The sequence below is a fragment of the Phalacrocorax carbo genome, chromosome 4, assembly GCF_963921805.1.
Source record: "Phalacrocorax carbo chromosome 4, bPhaCar2.1, whole genome shotgun sequence".
NCBI classification, from domain to species: domain Eukaryota; kingdom Metazoa; phylum Chordata; class Aves; order Suliformes; family Phalacrocoracidae; genus Phalacrocorax; species Phalacrocorax carbo.
The window spans coordinates 52,129,439-52,149,822 of NC_087516.1; the positions used below are offsets into that span (position 1 = coordinate 52,129,439).

The 20,384-nt window shown below is 35.8% G+C and overlaps 1 protein-coding gene across 6 annotated transcripts in view; it reads left to right on the forward strand.

Moving 5' to 3' along the window:
• Nucleotides 1-15,571, forward strand: part of CCSER1 (coiled-coil serine rich protein 1) — a 733,964-nt gene extending 718,393 nt beyond the window's left edge. For 4 of the 6 annotated variants that reach the window (XM_064449956.1, XM_064449958.1, XM_064449955.1 and 1 more), the window contains exon 10: nucleotides 6,607-15,571. In XM_064449956.1, the coding sequence (XP_064306026.1) occupies nucleotides 6,607-7,092 (486 nt within the window). In that variant the 3' untranslated portion in view covers nucleotides 7,093-15,571. The remainder of the gene's footprint in view (nucleotides 1-6,606) is intronic. The other 2 variants (XM_064449959.1, XM_064449962.1) reach the window with 2 other exon arrangements.
• Nucleotides 15,572-20,384: the final 4,813 nt, after the last annotated feature.

Genomic DNA, 20,384 nt, shown 5'->3' on the forward strand with positions numbered 1-20,384 from the left:
AGGCAGTTTTGCAGAAGGTGCTGCAGTCCAGCTGAGACCTGACAAGGGCCAAGTAGCTATGCTGGGCTATATAGTTAATATTACACTGGAGAACACATTTTACATTCCTCGTGTACCTGCAAACAGAAAATGATTAAGTGGTAGAAAACTTGAGGGAATCCAGAAAGTCTTCAGGTTTCTGTCAGAACAATTACTCTCTCTAGAATGCGCTTCCATTAACACCTATGAAAGCTAAAATCCTTTGGGGTGGTCAAATCTTGTTTTTCAAATACGCTGTTGTTGGTTGGTTGTCAGGATGCACTGGGTACACTGTTGAGAAAGTATTTTGTTTGGGTTTATTCTCTATGCCTGCTGTCAGAATGATGTATTTAAGAAAGTTGCTCTACTTGGAAGAATTACATTATAGGCATCTAAGACTCTCAGATGCCTCTGGGCACATGCATGTTAAAAATCTGCACCCTTTTTTAGGTGTTTTTGTAATTCATGTCTTTTTCTGTCATTTTATATCAGTACTTTATCACAAGACAGTCAGCAACAATATCCATTTTCTAATGTCCTGCAGCAGTATTATCTTGTTGTTAACTCTTGTCATATTTCACTCATTGGGTTTGAAAATGGAAAATGATGAATGGCTATAGTGGTTTTTTTTAATAACATGTCCATTCTGGAGCTTTCTATAAATGTAGTCAGTTTTCATTACTTTAAAGTGGGTCGTTGAGGGGTTGGGGTTTCTTTTTTTCTGAATATAAGAAAAAGTTGCCAGAATGACAATCACAAAGAAGAAACTTCAAAAAAAAGTATGGAAAACATGTTTTAAGAATATTAAGTTCCCATTTTTTGTTCAATCTTAATGTATTTAGCACCAGTGTGAAATAATCAAAGCTAAAATATTTAGATCTTTCTCATATTCATGTACCTTAAAGTACTGGTGATCATGATACAAACCTATCAAAATTTTACAGCCCATCAGATTTTAATAGAAATCCTTTTTTGTTTTCTTTTTGAGAAATAGACTCAAGCAAGAAAGCACGCGCTTTTATTTGTGTTTAATTTGTCCAGGAAATTCAAGTCTAGATGTTTTCTTAAACTTTAAGATGTATTTGAAACAACAAAGGAGGCTTACTTTTTCTCTCCATATATTTTAAATGGGTTACTTTTGAAAGAAATTTCAGAGCCATGTTTGCATCCTAATTACAGCCCATTTCCTGGGTCCACATTTAGGCGACTGTAGGGTGGCATTTGGGGATTTCTGGGGCAGAGAAGTTGCTGGTTCTAGCTGAGCTACTGAAAAATAAAAGGGAAAGAGATGAATGGATTTTTTTGCTTCAGCAGTCACCAGCTGGCAGATTGGTTCCTTGGAGTGCTGCCAAGCAGCAGTTTACAGCAGCCCTGCAGCTGCTCTAGGCTAGGCTGGAACATGACTGGCATGAAGCCACCTTCAGCTTTGGACAAGGACTCAGCCTTCAACTTGGCAAACAGATGCATTAGGATTGTGGCTTTGCTCACTCACATCTAACGCTCATAGAATGCAGTTGGTACCTAAAAGTTCAGTGCAGAAAATTCTGCATGAAACATACATAGGAAGACAAGAAGAAATGGGTTAAAAATAAAATTTCAAGTTTGTCCAAAGTATTTTGCTTGTTGGTGCTGCATGTGTGGTTTTTACTTTTGTGCATTTCAATCTGGGATATTTTTCTTATTCTGAGCAAATCATGAGCAGCCTAAATAACTGTAAAATGGGCCAGCAAGAAAACTCAGTTGAACTACATTCTCTCAAGCTAAACTATCTGAATTCAGCAAATGAACAACATACAGTTATATTCAATTTTGTATGTTGTGATTTTTAGAAAAATATTTGAATGATAGCAAAAAATAACTTGCATGAAATTCAAAGCAGTGGGAGAGGATTTCTTGTTGATTTTGACTCCCATCTGACTGCTGTTCTCTCTTTTCCTGATTAGAAGATATTCTTAAGTAAATTATCATAGATAACAACAGTATTGCTTTTTTTGGCATTGTTTCTATTAAAATCTGTGTTCATTTCATGTCTAACTATGCATCTGATAGAACAAGTTTCTCTTCCCTTGTTAATCACCTGTGTCTTATTGCTGGAGACAGGGTCAAGCCAACGTCTTAGAATTCTGATCGCATATTCTAAATGTCTATTGATGTTTTAAAATCTAGGCAAATGAGCTCTTAATTTTTCACCACCTGGTATTTGTTTAATTATTCACTAGAAGGGGAGTTTCAGCAAGTTACAGCTTTGCAAAACTAAGACCTTCCCTCACCAGATATATACTATTAAATATTTATTGATACATACAGGCACACTGTCTCCCTACATTGGCCAACAACCAGAAGTTAATATTTTGGAGACTTACAAACCCAGCATGTATTTTCTAAAATGAAAATATTTAATGTGAAATATAACATTGATAAGGAAGAGGAGAAACACCACAGTGAAAGATATTCAAACCAGGGCATTTAATCAAGTTAAAAAAGCAATATAAACAATCATGTACTCATGCCTTGTACCTTTTAGTGGTACACAGTTTCAACAATATGCTTCGCATTGAACATTCTTCTGCACTTGTCATTTTCAAAACCAGTTGATTCTTTTGTATTTACTTTAAAACCTACTTTGTTGGTATAACTTGTTTCATAAGAATATTTTTCCCTACAAGTGTGGTTTTTTTTAATTCTATTTCAAGAGACAAAAGTAACTGCTAAGTCATTCTGAAGACTATAAGACAACTTGTATCTAAGACCTCCAGCAATGGTCATGCTTCTCACTGGAAGTGGCCTCTGTAGCCGAGGCTACAAAGGTCTGCAGCAAAAAGTTTAAACTCTGACTGTTCACATGTCATGCTGCTTATGACTGAGTAGTCTCGCTGCATGAAGACAAGAACAAGGATAGTTGCTGATTAAACAGAAATATTATGTGCTTTTGCGGAAACTGCAATAGCAGCTGGAAGAAGAGAAATGTTTCTTAATTCCTAGACTTTTTATTGAGCAGTGTATACCACCACAAAACCTCTGAGGTGTTTTTATTTAAACAAGTATTTACTGATCAGAGTGCGGTATCAGTGTCTATTTTTGTGAGTGTTGGGGGGAGGTTATGATTAATCTTAATTATATTATAAAGTTTTCCATTAGTTTAACTTCAGTTTTCCGACAAAAAGTTGAGGCAAATAATCAAACAAACTATAAGCTCATAGAAGAAAATTATATGAACAGGAGCCAACGTGGATTACAAATCAAATCAATTGCCAAAGCAATCTAATTTCATTCACCAGCACAGTAATGGGCCTTCTGGCTAGAAGAAAAGCTGTAGATGTCAGATTTCTTACTTTTAGTAAGGCTTTTGATACTGTTTTATGAATGTCCTATGCAGGCTAAATGAAACAAATATAGAGGAAATTGGAAAACACCTTGGAAATTACTTACCAATGGCCCAATGTTAAAACAGAAGGCTACAGTAAGTAGGGTTTTAAAGTGTTCGATACTATTCATTTACTACCTGGATGATGGATTAAAGAATATTCTTATTAAATTTACAGCTGACATAAAGTTGGGCAGGATGGAAAACATGTTAATGGATAAAACTGGAATTCAGAATGATCCTGCTATGTTAGGGAAAAGATCAGAAGACAAATTATGAAATTCAACAGAGGCAAATGAGGAATTATGTCTAGATGACAATAATCAGCTGAACAACCTAGTAATAATTTTGTAGGAAAAAATCTTAGAACTGTTGTGGACAACCAGATGAACACGAATGAACAATTTTGTGCTGTTGCAAAATAAAATTACTAACCTCATACTGGAATGAGTCAAAAAGAAGCAGGTGAAGAAGTCCTTCACAGCTGCTTCTGATTTGTAGGGGATTACCTTAAGTACTATACTCTTGGGCCATCTTCTTCAAGAAAAAATGTGGAATTACTGAAGAGAATCTATAACGAAGACAAGTGAGAATGACTCGGAGTCTAGAACATGAGTCCTATGAGAAAAGATCAATGTGATATTTTTTATTCTAGAGCAGAGAAGATTAAGGGGTAACTTGACAGCATTCTTCAAAGACATAAACAGGTATTCGAAGATCAAACAGCAATTTTTTCTTCATTTGTATGATAGAGAGAGGTAGAAGGAACAGACTCACAGCCAGAAAGATTCCGTTTAGGCATTAGGAAGACCTTTCCTAAAAGTAAAGTTAATGTGGTAGAAAAGGTTAGTTGAGGAGGCTGTACAGATTACATCAATGCAGGTCCTTAAAAAAACAGTGGTTAAAAAAAATAAAGTCAGGAACAGCATGGGGGAAAGCTGATACTAACCAGAAGTGTAGAATAGACTAGATGTCCCATCATTAAATTCCTCTCAGTTCTATGATAATAATCTTTAGGTTGTCAAAGGGCATACGGTGACATAAGGTAATTCCAGAAACATTCCCTTACAACAGATTTAGGGATTTTTGGCAGGGCATCAAATTTGACTCTCTTGTCCCAGTAGAAAGATTTTATTTACTGGCATAGAAAGAAAGAAATAAGTAGTGATTGAACTTACAGACAGGTCTCCCCAGGTATGATTCCCTAGGAACTAAATTGCATTTCATCTCAACGTCTAGGTGCTGTAGGCATAAACACTTAAGTAATGTTTTCCAGAAGTGTTCTACTCCCATTTATGGGTCTGGGTGAAATCAGCACTGAATTAAGTAGGAAGAATGTTACTCCAGTACTAGTAATTTTTGAAAATACCATCTCTGATGCCTAAAATGCACTGCGATACTTGTATCTAAACCTGTGTATGAATTTGTGTAGAAGCATGACCATTAGCCTGCCTGCACTAAAAAAAGGATGTGAATATTGACTGTATCGTTATTCTGTGTTGCCTAAAATAGAAATGCATGAGAATGAGAATGCATGAGATTATCCTGAAACAATATATAGAAGTTTCCTATGGAATCATGGAAACATCCTGAAATATTTTTAGCAAAGTATTGTTGTAAGGCTTGGGAGTATTTCTGATTTTCTCAGCTTTGTTCTGCAATGTCAGAGCCCATATAGCAATGTAAATGTCAAGGAGCTGCTGCTATGTCCTTTCAGAGTTCTGCTGCAGAAAACCTATATGGAGTAAAATTGGACTTTTTTTGCAAATGAATGTCAGAGCTAGTTGCTTTAACCAGTACCTGGGAAAGTGTGACAGGGCAAATGTGTATTCCAACATAACTTTTAAAATAAAGTAAAATTGATGCTATTATTAGAATATTTCACATAACTGCATCTTAGTTACCCTAACCTGACTAGTTAAAAAAAAGAGGTGCACTAATTGCAATGTAAGTTAAAGACTTCCTTGAAACGTCATATGGATATGTATCTGGACGTGTTAATGAAACACACCGACCCACGCCTTTTTTTTTTGCCACTCACAGTATTAGATGACAGAGGACAGTAGAGTTAAACAGGTTGTGTCAACAACTTTTGAAACTCACATACAACTTTCAGGTATTTAATTCATATTGGGCAAATTGGTGTCATATGTTTTGTAACAATATATAAAGAGATGAAGCTTTCTTACGAAGCCATATAGGCTCAAAACTCAAGTTCCTCTAGGGACCAGACTTCTGAACATTCACAGCTTGGTTAGTGCCATTCCTGAGCCACAAGCACATCTGCTTGTGAGCCAAGTTCCTGGGCATCACCTCTAGCAGCTACCTAGTACAGTCAGTCATGGAACAGGCAGAATCCTGCTCTGTGTATTAGCATTTTCCCCTCAATATTTTATTTTACTTTATACACTTGGACTATATTTTTAAAATCTGTGAGAGGAGTTCCCACAGCCCCATCACCTCCTCCCCAGTAGGTGTTCTCTGGAGGACAAAATGAAGCATTGCACTAAGTGCACACTGGAGATCTGCAGTGATCCATGTACAGATAAATACCCCTTATTTGAACAAATACAAATGCGTTCATGCTCATAAAGCATCAAAAGTTGCTAACATGCTGGAATCCTTCTTGCATTGTATTTTTTCCAGGCAGATGAAATAAGATTATTGCTCTGCTCTGGCAGAGCATTTTGGCATGTATTTAACTGTAAGTATACAACAAAACACCTAGATTCAAGGGGCAATGAAAATTGAGCATGTTCTGAAGTTAACCAAGGCATGAAAATATTTACAAAAGATGTTCTTTACATTTTGTATTTGAGAGTATTAAGAGTTGAACTCCATGCAATCAAAGTTCTTGTTGCTTCATCACATGAAATGCTTTTGAAAAATCTGTTTACAGTCATGGAACCTTTTTATCCACTTATTATGTTCAGAAAAAAAAATCTCCTTTGAGTTAAACTATTTTTTTTAAAGAAAATGCCCAAATCATTACCTATAATAAGCATTTTTCAATATTAGTTCTGTTAAATATGAATGAACAATACTTTTATTTTATGCTAGCAGTGATTTGGGAGTTTTACCAGCATTTGAGGTTTGTCTGATTTTAATCTGCCAGCTCCATGTGCTGTACATCTGTAGTGAGGGGTGTTTCATATACTTTATGCCATTTTCCTACTATGTTCTATTACTAATCTTTGTTGTTGTTGTTGTTGTTTTTTCCCCAGGCTACATATCCAAACAGAATGGTGAGCCAAAATCTCAGCACAAGGGACAGAAAGTCAGCACATACTCCCACCGAGGACCCTTTTAGATACTCATCAGGCAACCAAGCAACAGCCTTCGAAAGCAAGAGCTGTCAGCTGTCTAATTTGTGTCTGAGCAACCTCCTGAAAGAGAAAGAGATCGTGGAAGTCATCAAGCATACTAGAGGCACGTATGAAACCATCGCTTCAGAGGTCACCCAGAATGGTTTGGCCACCATGGCACCAAGTACAGCAAAGCCAGCATCCAAGACAGACAGCTACCCAGTGTTCTCAGGAGCTCCAAAAGACCAAACTGCTGTACCTCGGCAGCATACCACTTTCACAGGGAGACTCGGACAGCCTCCGAGGGGACCCATCTCTTTACACATGTACAGCAGAAAAAATGTTTTCCTCCACCACAATTTACACACAGCAGAGCTACAGACTTTAGGTCAACAAGATGGGTAACAAGGTGCTTGTATTCTTGACATGGAAGGAGAGTTGATTAAAGATGAACATAAGCTCACCTAAGAGCTCAGTCTTCAGTTTTCAGCTGCTGCTATCTTCACCTGAAAAAAAATTAAAAATTAACGTTGTCTGTAAATTCCGTACTTTCCTATCTGGGACTGTGGCAAAGGGATGAACTAGATTGTTAAATAACTAGATTGATTTGTCATGCATAGTCACCATGGGTGTAATAAATGGGACCATTTGGCTGCCATTGCTAGTCCAATATTGGCTAAATATATATTTTTTAAGTTGTTTTTTTTCCTCTATAAGCCACTATCATTCCCTGAAGTTCTAAAAGGTGATCTTAAATAATACTGTGTATGTTTAATAATGTTACTGTTAAAGTAGATGTGAGGAATGAATAGATAAGTAATTAGTAAACCCTCTTGAATTTCATAGAGATTAGGGAAAAACAGAGTCAGAAATCTTTGAGGACCCTCTTTTTACACCTTTTTTTTAATACAATGAAGTTTACTCACTTGTAGGGGTGTGTTACCGCTTCCTCCTGTATGTATTTTATGATTGCCTCAAGCCACCAGTAGAGGAAGTGACTGATTCTCCTCTAACAGCAAGGTTCATAGAGGCTCACCAGGTGTTTGAATCAATAATTGGGTACAAAACTGAGGATGGCAACTTGGTTCCTCAACCTTCCCTTCCCTCTCCCCACCTTTATTTAACTACATTTGTTTGAGTATTTTTGTTCTGTAAGGACATGTCAAGTTGGGGTGGTATTTGTGCTTTACAGGCATTGTATCACTCATGACACAATGTGACATTCTATGCTGTGTAATGCGTCATATAATTTCATTTCACTTCCCAAACCAAAAATGGGTGGAAGACTAAAGTAAGAGAAATTGTCTTATTACGCAGTCCAAATTACCCATGTAAGTGGTAATTTCTGTAGACTGTATCATCTGCACTTAACTACCTGGTTTATACCAACTCAGTGGATTTGCTAGTCTTGACATATTACACAGCGATGGGGTGAATCAAATGCTGCCTGACGTGCAACATGCTGGTCTCACGGGAATATGAAATCATCTGATCACACCATAGAACTTGTAGACTTGACAGCAACAAAAGATCCTGTTTTCCCCTTTCAGAGGGCTTGAAAACAGGCATGTCAGTCAAGTTACTCTAAACATGTGGCATATACTAAACATGACACTTAGTTTACAGCCTCTCTGATGGAGGGTAATCTGTTTGAATGGTAATAGGTCATACAGGTAGTAGTTTATAAATAATCTGGCACATTAAGTACGATTGTGGCAGATCTGAGACAAGTCACCTCTATCGTCAACTTGTGATTAATAACAAAAGGCAAGGGTGCGGCGCATTCTCATACAAAGAAACAAACCAGTGTGACTTAACTGAAGTAGCACATAATGAAAAATGAAGCTTCCATAGCCACTAAAAATGCTGTAACTTTTAAAAGGTAAGTCACATACAGCATATAAAATGAATTAATGATACAGATTTTACCTAGTGTTAAATATATCTGCTTAACTATTTAATATTTGGCTTAATACAAGGATTAGTTAGGTTAAGAAGAAATTAGATTATGAGCTTGGCAGATATTCTGCAAAGCCATTTTGGCAGCTTGAACTTTGAGGATTCTATTTATTGAGGATTTTAATTTGGTTAAGCAAATTTTGTGGTATTATCTGATGTTGAAGAGAGTAGGTTTTGTCTAAAGATTCTATACTGGTAATTTTGGGTACCCAGAGCTGGATACATAAGAATCAAGACAAACATTTGCCAAACTTCGTCTTCATGTGTGTTTTGCTACTGCCAAAACAGAATGTGCAAAAATTGCAAACATGGCTTGACCGAATTAACTTTGGGTATTCAAGACTCCCAGTCCTGCATTGAAACTCATAGTTTAAAGTTTACCCAAAAAGTTAAAATAGTAGTAACAGAATTTCACTACTCAGAATCATGTTTTCATCTGACCATTCTTTTAAGGTTATGGTAGATTGCAAGGACAGTTGGTTCTTACTAACAATATATTTCAGTCTTGCTCATCTCAAGAATTGATGTATGCAATTATATTTCAGTTCTGTAAATAAACAAACATACACTGAAATCAAGGAATTTATTTTTCCAGGATACAAATGTACTATACTACATTAAAAAACAACAACAACAACAACAACAAAAAATCTTCAATTTTAACTGTATTTTAACGTTTTAACAATGTACTGTATCTGTAGTTGTTTTTTTCCTGGAAAAATGGACTTTTGGATTACACTTTATTAAAAAAATCCATCTATACATTTCAAAAAGAACATTTTAAATGCTACTATTTTCTTGGAGAATCTTTTATAAAGCTGAAACTTAAAAAAACTGGAGAAAACTGTTCAACTAAAGTGAGGGATATTTTTAAAATGTCATCTTGAAGCTGTTTTGTATCAGTATTTTCAGCATTGTTGCGTTATTTGTAATACTAAGTGTAAATCTCACCCAGAGAAGGGTCCTAGCCACATGTTAATGTACAGTACAGCAGTAACTATAAAACAGAGGTCCTTTGATCCTCTTGTGTATATTGTAAATCATAAAGCAACAGCATGTGGGCATTCTTTCAGTGAATTGATTCCTTTGTACTAAAAATCTCTAGTTTTTTAAGAGTTCTGTGTATAAAATGATTTATACATTTCTCCAAGGCTGTACATATCCAAAGACATGACACCAGGGGTAAAAGGCACTTATGATTTTTTCCATGGATGTACTTTTTTTCCTTTTTTTGTATGTTTCTGTACAACAAAGCATAACTGTAAAATTTTTACTGAAAATTGTTTCTTGTTTCTTCTGTATCTTTTGGTGTGATAGAGGGCATTTTAAGGAGGAGGAAATCCCCAAAGGAAAGCTGTTTCCAATTGAAGCAGTGTCCCATTTTTTTAAACAATCACTTTGCAAAAGAAACGTTATATCTGTGCCCTAAATAATTTTTAGTAATTTAATGGAGCCACACCTGAAATGGTATATAATCTCTAGACTTACCCTTGCCTTATTAGGGTGCTTCTGCAGGATGTATTTATAAGATACAGTAACATGCTGGGGCCAAGCCTGGTCACAAATTATTAAGATGGAACGAAAACACTTTTCCAGTACTGTTCTTATAATTGGCTTTCAGAGTAGTGGAAAGGTCTCTTTGGTAAACATTGTGCATGTGAATGAAGTTCAAGCTGTTTGCTTGTGCATATTGGAGTGAGGAGTCTTACTACAAACCTCTCCTCCATTTAGGCTATTTAGCAGCATCTGAAAGCACCCTGTAACATAAATTTCTGCCACCATTTAAAGACAGGCCTATCCTCTATACATGAAATGAAACAGCTGGAATAGATTTCTTTTTTAATCCATATCCTTACATTTCACTTTATTGCTTTTCATTCCAAAATACACAATCCACATAAATGAACGGCTTTTCTTACATGTCTCTTTTCCTAGAAATTTTGAAAGAGGGTATATCCAGACCGAGATGTTCACGTGAGGTTCAAATGCTTATCCAAAGCATTTGAAAGCCTACCCTAGGTTATTCATGTTTGTCCTACAAGTTCATTGCAGTCATTGCAGACTGCATAAAAATTGATATTTTTACCATTTCCTAAAAGCCAGTTTGGAAGTACTGATTTCTGTCTGTGCTAACTGATTCACTTTATACTGTTAAATACAGAGTATACTCTGCAAGATAATAAAAATAGGCTATTTGCAAATCAGTACTGTAGTTTATACGACATAACGGCTGTGCCATGTCTGCACCGTTTCAATTAATACAACATTGACTTCAGTTAGGCTATACTGAGTTAAGTCACCTGATGATTGGGATTGTGGGTTTAGGTCCAACCAGTCTCAGTTTATGCGTAGGAGATATCTGAATTCCTGGTTTACAGAAAAGACAAGAAAAGATTTGACCTAGCAAAAATGCCAGTTCACAATCCATAGCAGATGTGCGCTTTTTTCCCCCCTTCATGTTCAAAAGCAAAAAAATAATTCCTGCAAAACTCTTTGTAAACCTACATAGGTCATAACCGAAGTCCAGTAGAGTAACAGTGATCTCTAAGGAAAATTTGAAAAAAAATACTTGGAGAAAAAAATCCAGGGGAATCTTCTTACTACTTAGTTTGTAGTGGTTCAAAAGCATAAGTTCTGTATCTGAGCACATTAATGAAATATGCCCTATGGCCTCTTTTCTTCTGCTCTCGCTACTGATGATTTTTTTCTGGATGAGAATTTGCTGTTTTAAGCTTGTTCCGGATGAAGTAGGCAGTGCAGAGTAAGAAAGTACATTGAAAGTAATGGTGGAGGTCTTCTCCGAGCTTGGAGGAGCACACAACATCATGTCCGTGATGTATTTTAGTGTTCTCCAGTGAGCCAGAAGTTGGCAGAGATCCCTCAGGAGAGGAACATACTCAAATCATGCAGGCCATGACTGCCTTTAAACCGAGTTGACTCTAACGTGTCCTATGTAAGGCACTTCTAAGATCATGTGGAAATTTCAGCAGCTGCACAACATTTCTTGCTTAGATATATTTTTTTAGGGGTAAAAATGCCATGTGCTGTTTTCAACCGAGTAAACTCTGTCTGTTTGAATCTTGTTTCCTTGCTCATGATCTGTCCAGCTTGTAAGAGTGTATCCACTGTGACGTGTATGGCACTAACTCCTTATAGTGTAAAAGACACTGGATATCTGTCTTCTCTGAGGGGCTTGAGACTTGCAGTGTATTTTCAGCCTAGGGCAACTGTCTGGAGTTAATGATCTTCTTTTTCAAGGATCTTCTGTTGTTGGAAAGTTAATGGTAAAGCAACTTGCTTTTTGAAATATTTTGGAAATGTTTTCTGGTTATTTTATTTAAATATACTTAAAATATTTCTCTGTATCTGAAGAAGAGAAACAAAGAAAAAAATTCTAACTTTTATAAGTAAAAATTTCCTATAAAGCTGGGCTTCTCAATAGCCACAGCTGTCACTTGCATTTTGTACAGCTGTGAAATATTTTTGGAGTTGCCATTTTTGGTACCTTCATTACCAGCAAATCATTACCCTAGTTATGGGGTGGTTTTTTTCTCCCCTCAATCCTGTATTGAAACACACAGGGAGGACTGTTAAGGATTTCTGCAGAAGTCAACCTGATCCAATGAAAGCAGGGCAATGATAACATTACGTGAAGGTCTCTGTATGATTCTTGGGATGCAAAACCTATTCTGATTGATCTTAATTATGAAAGGCTTGTGAGAATCTGATGGATGTGGCAAGTGTCATATCTGTTGCTTTTCCAAATCCGTATAGAGGTTATAGAGTAGAAAATACTCCACTGAGAAGATTTTTCTAGTGTGCAAATAATATTTCCTTATAGGTTGTATTGTGGCCCTTGCTGTGTCTCTGGAGTTCAGAAACATTCCCTTTTAGGTATGGACTTGTGCTGACTGTGTAGACAGGTCACACCACAGTGTCATTTCTGCTTTAAGGAGGCTCCACTGGATTTTTTTTAGTATATGATCATTAAAATGTTTAGTATTTTCTCCCATAACGGCTGTGCTGCTGCTAGAATAGTGAGCGGTACTTTCACAGAAAAAAAACTCCACTTCCTAACTGAAGGCTCCAACTCTGTTAGTGAGCTGTGGTTACAGCTGATTTACATTTTTGGGTAAAAGACTCTCAAACTTACTTAAGCACCTGTATAAACAAATACATTGCCTGCGTTGAACCTGCTTTTATTACATTGGAAAGGACCTAACAGGGTAGTTTTCAAATGTATATGCATGTCAACAGTAGTAGTAGAATTTTAATTTATTTTTACTTTTCCATTATGTCAATGCACTTTATATGAGGGCCTAATATGAACTACAAATTAGCCTGAATTCTTTTTCTTACCTAAACTTGACTTCAACAGGGTTCAGAATTCTCTGCTTAACTTTAAGCATGTGAATAATCAAATCAAAGTAAAACAATTAAATCCCGCTTCTTTGAAAAGGTAACAAACAAATAATATTTTTTCTATCATAAACAATTTTGTTCATATTTATTGTTTGAAAGGTATGATGCATAAAAAGTATTTTACTTCTATCTACATATAAATACTTTTCAAAACCCCCAGATAAGTAGAAAAGGTAAGAAACAGGCTTCCTACTCAAGTCCCCAGTCCAGCTATACCATCAGGCTTTGTTTTTCAAATCATTAATTTCTGTAAAAAACCTATCTATTTCTTTCCCATGGTTAGGAGTGCAAAAAAAAAAAAAAATGTTTTGCACATGCTCTACAGACTGTGTGTAGGAATGATCAATATTACAAGGAGGATATAAGCAAAGTCCTTAATCAGTGATGCGTCTGATGTTTAAGCAAGAGGCTCAACAGTATATAAAAATCTGTGTAAGTGGAGAACAGATGTTTGTAGCTGAGAAGAATCTAGTGGAAGAGTAAAGGGTGAGAGACTGATAGCTCATTCTCTGTTCCAGGGGTGGTGGTGCGTAGCCATTTTCTGTGAAATACGCTGAAGTAGTATTTATAAAATAAATCTCTTGGAATAACAAGAAATGAGATAAAATGATCACGTAACACCACAAAGTACAGATAAGGGTACTTCAATATTTTGATCAAACAGCATCTGAGCGTCTGAGTGAATTTACGTCTTCTCATTACCAGGGTGTTATCTTTATCTGAAGGACCGTTAGCAGAACAACAGAACTGCATTGTAACACAGAAACAATTCAGACAACAACAACAAAAAGATCGTATCCCTAAAGCTTTGCACTTTGTGTAGTTGTTTCTAGCTAACTGAAGTAGGTTTGTATACTTGTATTTCATGCAGCCATGGTAATGCCCCTACGCTAGGTATCGGCATACTCTAGCCAATAAGGAACCATCGAAGAGAGTCGTAACCCGGACCCTACATCAAGAGCTGCGTTGAGTTAGTAGGGTCATGCTTTTGGTTTTACTTTCTAGTGAAGGACCACAGTTCTTGTGAGAAAACTTTTACACAGATATCTCAACAACCAGTTTAGCCTATGTGAAATTCAAACTGATTTGGGGAGAATTCAGATTAGGCCAACTCTGAGTATTTTTGAAAACTGTACGTGTTCTTAATACTGCTAGTAGCCATCAGAGAGCTTTAGGCATTTTTTTTTTTTTTTTTAACAGAAGCGTTCTGCTTTATGTATTAGAATCAGACATTAGTTCTGATCATTTTTGCATTGTGTACTTGTTTATGAGTATCTTGCTGTTCAGGATGTGGTTTTTTTTTAAACTACTGACCACTATAAAAATTGAAGGACTAATAAGGCATTGATTTTTGTATTATACGCTGCTAAGTACCCATTTAATTTCAATAACAGTACACTGCAAGGTCAGTTGTTACATATTATTGAAAACAATTTTTAAAATGTAATTGGTAATACCATTCAGATTACTTGAATTAGAGGCTTTAAAAGAGTAATAAAATGAGAAAAGGAGGAAAATATTCACTTGAAACATAAGTATAAATAATGCACTGTTGAAGAGTATCAAAAAGAGTACAGTTCTACAGGAGGCAATGGAAAGCTTTTTCACTGAACATACTCTAGTCCGGGATTTCACTTTGATGATTTATATGGTAACTTAAATTTAAAAAGAAATAAATAATAATAATTTTTTTTTCTAAGAGATAACACACTTTAAAAGGCAACTTAAACATTCAACTTAGAGCTGAATTTACAGTAGGGGAGATATTTGCCCCAAGGTACCTCACTTCCAGTTACGTTCTGAAAAGAAAGCTGTAAAGTATATCTAAGTTCTGATTGGACAAGTTCATTGGTGATTTTAGTGGTTTTGCCCTACAAAGCCATAAATGCGTTAAAATCTTATACTTATTTTACAGGCAGTTATTATTTAATATTTAAAAATATTCAAGGCACAACCCTAACCTTTGATTTTAGTATCACAGTACCTCACGTCCTCTGATTTTTTTCTTTTATATTCTTTTTTTGAGTTGTTTTGAGGTTTTGTAATTTGTGTGCAATAAGAACCTGATTGTTTCAAATTCAGTCTTTGTGCACTGACTGAAAAAGAATACATAGCCTTTGGATACAAACACTGTTGCCTCTGAAGAATATCAAGCCGCATCCTGTTGTTTTTTTAACCAGATTACTGTGGATATGTGTTCTGTGAGTTACTTTGTAAAGTTATGGCAGTTCATAAAACAGTACTATGGGATTCTATTGGTATTATTTAATGGACATTTGTTTGTTCCTATTTCTAGCTGGCATTATTTTTACTTTTACATTTGATGGAAAAAAATTAAATATTATTTTTGAATATTTATATGGAATTTTAATTTTAAACCTTACTGTAGAGGTGCATATTCAGATATTTCCATATTTGAAGTGAACATAAAGGGCTCTTACAGTTTTTCCTTCCTTTCTGCCAAAAGATAATTGGTTAATAAAAATCCTATGTTATTCTATGATGTGCCTGTTTGGAGTTTTTTGTTGGAATACCTTACATTTCTTTGACTTTTCTTAATACTTTTACTGGTGAAATACACGTCACACTTTAATAAAGACAAATACTTTTATGACTTAATGCTGTTAGCAATCTGTCACAATCAGAAGACTTATATTTTTTTTCCCCCTAGGTTCTTTAATCACTTGATGAGAATTGTAGATTGAAGCTATTTGATAGTGTGCTAAATAGTTAAGTACAAACACCTCTTCAGAACTTTTTACACAATCAAAAGAGTATATACAAAAATCCACTGTGTTGCTGGAAAAAAGAACATTTCCATTCCGCCTTGGTGTTTTGCAAATTCCTTATTACACCATTTCCTGAGTATCAAAGTATTTTTGTATCTACATTTCTCAGTTCCCTACTCCACGTCCCACTTGTTCTTAGTGTGAAAATAGTAATTTCCATAATTAAAATTAGGCCTAAGTTTATTTTTTTTTCTTCTCTTCAGCTTCTTATTCTGCTGTACGCTACTGCTTATATTATGTGTTTATTTGGGTAGTGTTCGTCACAATGTTTCAAGTGAGGATGTTATAAAACACTCTTCCACTTGGCTTCATTTTCCCTGTAGCATATCTAAATGAGGGTCTTAACTTTTAAAGGCCAAAATCATTAATATTACTTTGATTCAAATATAGAAGGACTAAGCAAATTATCACATTTGTAAGGCTATGAAATATTTGTCACCGCTAACAGTGCTCTATTAATAAAAGAAGTATGATGACCAAAGTGATTGCTGAGCCTGTCATAACTGATGATCTAGTGGCCAGCAAATCTCTACTTGAGCTTATTCCTGCACATAAATAATTCCTATGGGCTGCATTCTTAGTCTAGCAGGTGTATCCATGTTTATTGGAGGGGTTTTATTTGCATCACCAGCAATGTACCATTTTCAGTCCCAACTTTGAAAGCCTCAGCTTGGCCTCCAATTCTGCACCTAGAAATGGCTGTAGCTCCTTTCACACTACTTGTATGTCTAATACTCTGTCAGTAACGCTCTTAAAAGTATGTCTTACTCTAAGCTGTTTCGTACTGTTGCTATATGCTGTTCAAAGGCTGCTGCATTTCAGTGGTGTACAAAGTAATTCTTTCTAGCATTTGGGTGCCTTGCAGGAATATGAAGCTTAATAGGTTGTTTTATTTTTTTATGTATACACACACACACACACATATATATCTATAAAAACACACGCATGTGTCTTCCAAGGAAAAATAAAACTGAAATGCATTATTATTATCTCAGTAGAAGAATAATTTTTAATCTATGACAGTGTTGTACCAGTCCATATCTATACAGAACACTTATTTTTCGGTGAATTTAAACTACTGTATTATCAGCCTTCTACTCAATGAAGCTGAAGAAACGGCGAATTAGATGCAAGTGCAAGGAAGAGAAAGTTCCTTTGAAATTTGCACAGGTTATACAAAGTGTTTGGGAGCTATGGAAACTTCCCTATGTGACAACACTTCTGTGAAGCTTGGTTGTGTCCCAAACGAAGGCCATAAGCTGTCTTTGTATGGTGGTGGTCTTCAAAGTGTCTGAGAATTTTTTCATGGTTACATGTTATATATATTTCCATAATTCCCCATAAATTGTTGTTGTCTTTTATGAAACAACAGGACAGGAATTTATTCCCTATTACGTACATGCCTCAAAAGCTTCTGGGTGCTTGGAGTGAAACAATATTCAGAAGACAGCAAAGTAATTCCTCTGTTGTTTGGTATGTGTTATTATTTGTAATGTTTTATGTTGTAGTAACTAAAAATATTATGAATGTTGTTGCTTTAGAAAACCACATATAAGAGAATGAGCTAAGTCTTAAATCATGGTTTCAGATTGAAAAAAGTACTAATATAAAATTAAAGGAAATTAATCGCAAAGATTTTTCAAGTGTTGGAGAAGCACTACTGATCAGCACAGTTCCTTGAGTCCACCTCTTTTAATGAGGACTGTGAAATACTTTATCTAAGAATTAAATTTCATTCAGAAAAATCATGCATATAGTGACTCAGTGCAAGTTAAATTATTTGCAAGCACAATTACATCTGCATGCAGCACTGTTTCAATCAACCTGATGTTATGCAGAGCACTATTTGAGGAATGGGCACACATCTACTCTGTGCTGCTGCATAACACAGATATGCACTCCTGTTAGCAACACCAGCTAGATACGAGTTCTGCTTTAAATTACTTCAGTAATTTTAATCATTCTCTTCCTTCTTTCTTTTTTCTTTCTCTCTTTTTTCTCTCTCTCTTTTTTTGTTTTTTTGGTATTTTTTTATATGTTGTTACAAATGTCTATCTGTAATGTAAGGTATTCTGACACCTTTAAGACACCGAGAACTTTAAGAACTCAGTTTCACCTGTGCCTGATTTAATTATCAGGTCATGGGATAAGTACCAGGCCTTAAAAGCTGAGGGTGGAAAAGGCAGTTGTTGGTTTTTTTTTTCCAGTGGTATTGGGGGTTTTGGTCAAGTGTCTCCCAGAATGATTTAGAGAAATTGTACGTTGTAGGGAGACAATACTAAATGGGGGGGGAGTAGTGTAGTTTGAATTATGTTATCTTGGTTTTTGTTTTTTTTTTTTAGAACTGTAGTAGTTTAGGTTCATTGATTCAAGGGTAAAAATTCAAGACTTGCCTGTGCAAAGGATGGAAATGTTGCAACTATTAAAAGAATGCTATAATAAAGCAGCTGAAAGAACACTTTGGTAAGTTATTGCAGTTCTACACTTTTGCACTATGAAATTTTTACTTTTGGGAGATGGTTATGTTGTGGAGTCAGTATTTTGGTACCCATTAAAGAAGACTGGGTTGTTCTTTCGTTTGGATTTTTTTTACTCCTTTAGTTCATTATGCTTATTGACCTGTTATTTGTACTGGCCTATTGTTACTTGCTTGTGACACTTCTGTTAAACTGGTTTTCATTTTTAAACATGACTAATGCCCAAAAAAGTCAACGGGATAATTCTGTTACTTAGCTCAGTTTAGTGGAGAGAACTCTGGCTACAAATTAAGGTTGTGTAAAGTTGTGTTCCTAATTCTGTTAATAACTAGGTATGTAATCCTGGGGTAGTTACTTCATCTGTGTTGCTGCTCTCAGTTTTGCCCCACCTCTTATTCAAGCTATAATAGCTTCAAGATAAAAATTATTGGTCTCTAAGAGTTGTATGTGAAAAATGTCTAAATCAGTGGTCTGCTCTAACACCCGTGGGTGTGCGCACATGCACACACACACATATATACAAAATCTAATTTAAAATGTTATAGGTGAAGCCTTGTGGACCTGCTGTCACTGTACCTTCCTGAAGCCTTTCTGCTTTCTTGCTGTAATGGTACAATACCTTACAGGTCTGTCTGATTCTAAACAGAGTTTTTAAGCAGACCAAAATAGATGAGAAGCAGAAGACTGTGATAGGATCTTGGAGAGGGAGGAAAACAAGCTAAAACTAGCACTTACAAGCAAACAGAAAAGCATTGGCTCTAACAGAGAAACCAAACTCTGTGGAAATCCCTATGCTCTTCACTCCATTAGAACAAGAGGAGCTAAGGTCTCTTAGTGTTTTAGCTGTACAAAGGCTTAAAGAAGTATTCACTAGAGTAGCATCAGATAAGATGCATATGATAATGTTCTTTATTAGTTTCTATGGTGACACATTGGTACATAAAAGCAAAAAAAATACGTAGATCTATAAAATGCAGTATTAGTTCAACTGTGTGAACAGTCACTGTTTATCCGATGCATAAATGTATCGGAAAACTGCAACATATAGTGGGAGCAATCTAACCGTAAAATTAAGAGCTTGAATCTTGGAATCATAACACTGAATTGTATTGCTGTGGCAATGCAATTTACATGGACTGGGCGATGGCAGCGTTAGATATTGACCCACACCATTTCCCAAAAAGCTTCCACTCTCTTACAGGAGTAATGAAAGCAACATAAAGAACAACTTTTGCTGTGACAGACCTTTCAACTCATGACTGGTAGAAAACTGATAGAATGGTAAAGGCAACGAAAAATGCAAAGTAACTGGGGTCCTTTTATAAAGATTTTTACATATCCAAATTAATGCCACTGGGACTTTGGCAGCTCTGACTTTGCTACAAGGTTCCGGAGTTGAAAGGCAGACTCCAAGGGTAAAATTTCTGACTAGTATCTGGTGTTTCTGAAGCAATCTGAAAAACCCTCCTAAGTTGTGTCTTGAAAAAGAACTTTCCCTTGTAGTTCTCAAAAGGCTGTACTGGCTCTGTGACCAAGTGACTCTTGACACCTTCTTCTAAGGCTGAACTGTCTGCTCAGAGACTCCTTGCCCTTCTCCTTTCTAGCAATGATGCTGGTTTTTATATATCATTTTAGTTTCCTTAAATTGCTGATGCCCTACCTTTATTTCCTAACAATTACATAATAGTCATCTTGACACCTCAAGACCTTGGTATTTTACTTTGGTGCCAGCTTTGTCAAATTGATTCACTGTTTCATTGAACCCCACCTCTCTTTCTCCTTCCCATTCTCCACTTTGACCATCTGTTTTGTTTGCTTATAATTCTGTCTGAATATTTTTTTAAATATTAATCACTATGGAAATCTTATTGGTCTGTTGATTAGGTGCCTGGGCGAGCCAGGCTTACTGATATTGTCTTTACACCTGTTTTGTTCAAATTCCTTGGGAAAATCTAGAAAGGCAGAGCTCTGACTTCCTTCAAAGAAGAATAATATATGTTTTGGCCCATATAGACTTGGGGGGGGAGGGCTGTGTACACTATGAATGTAT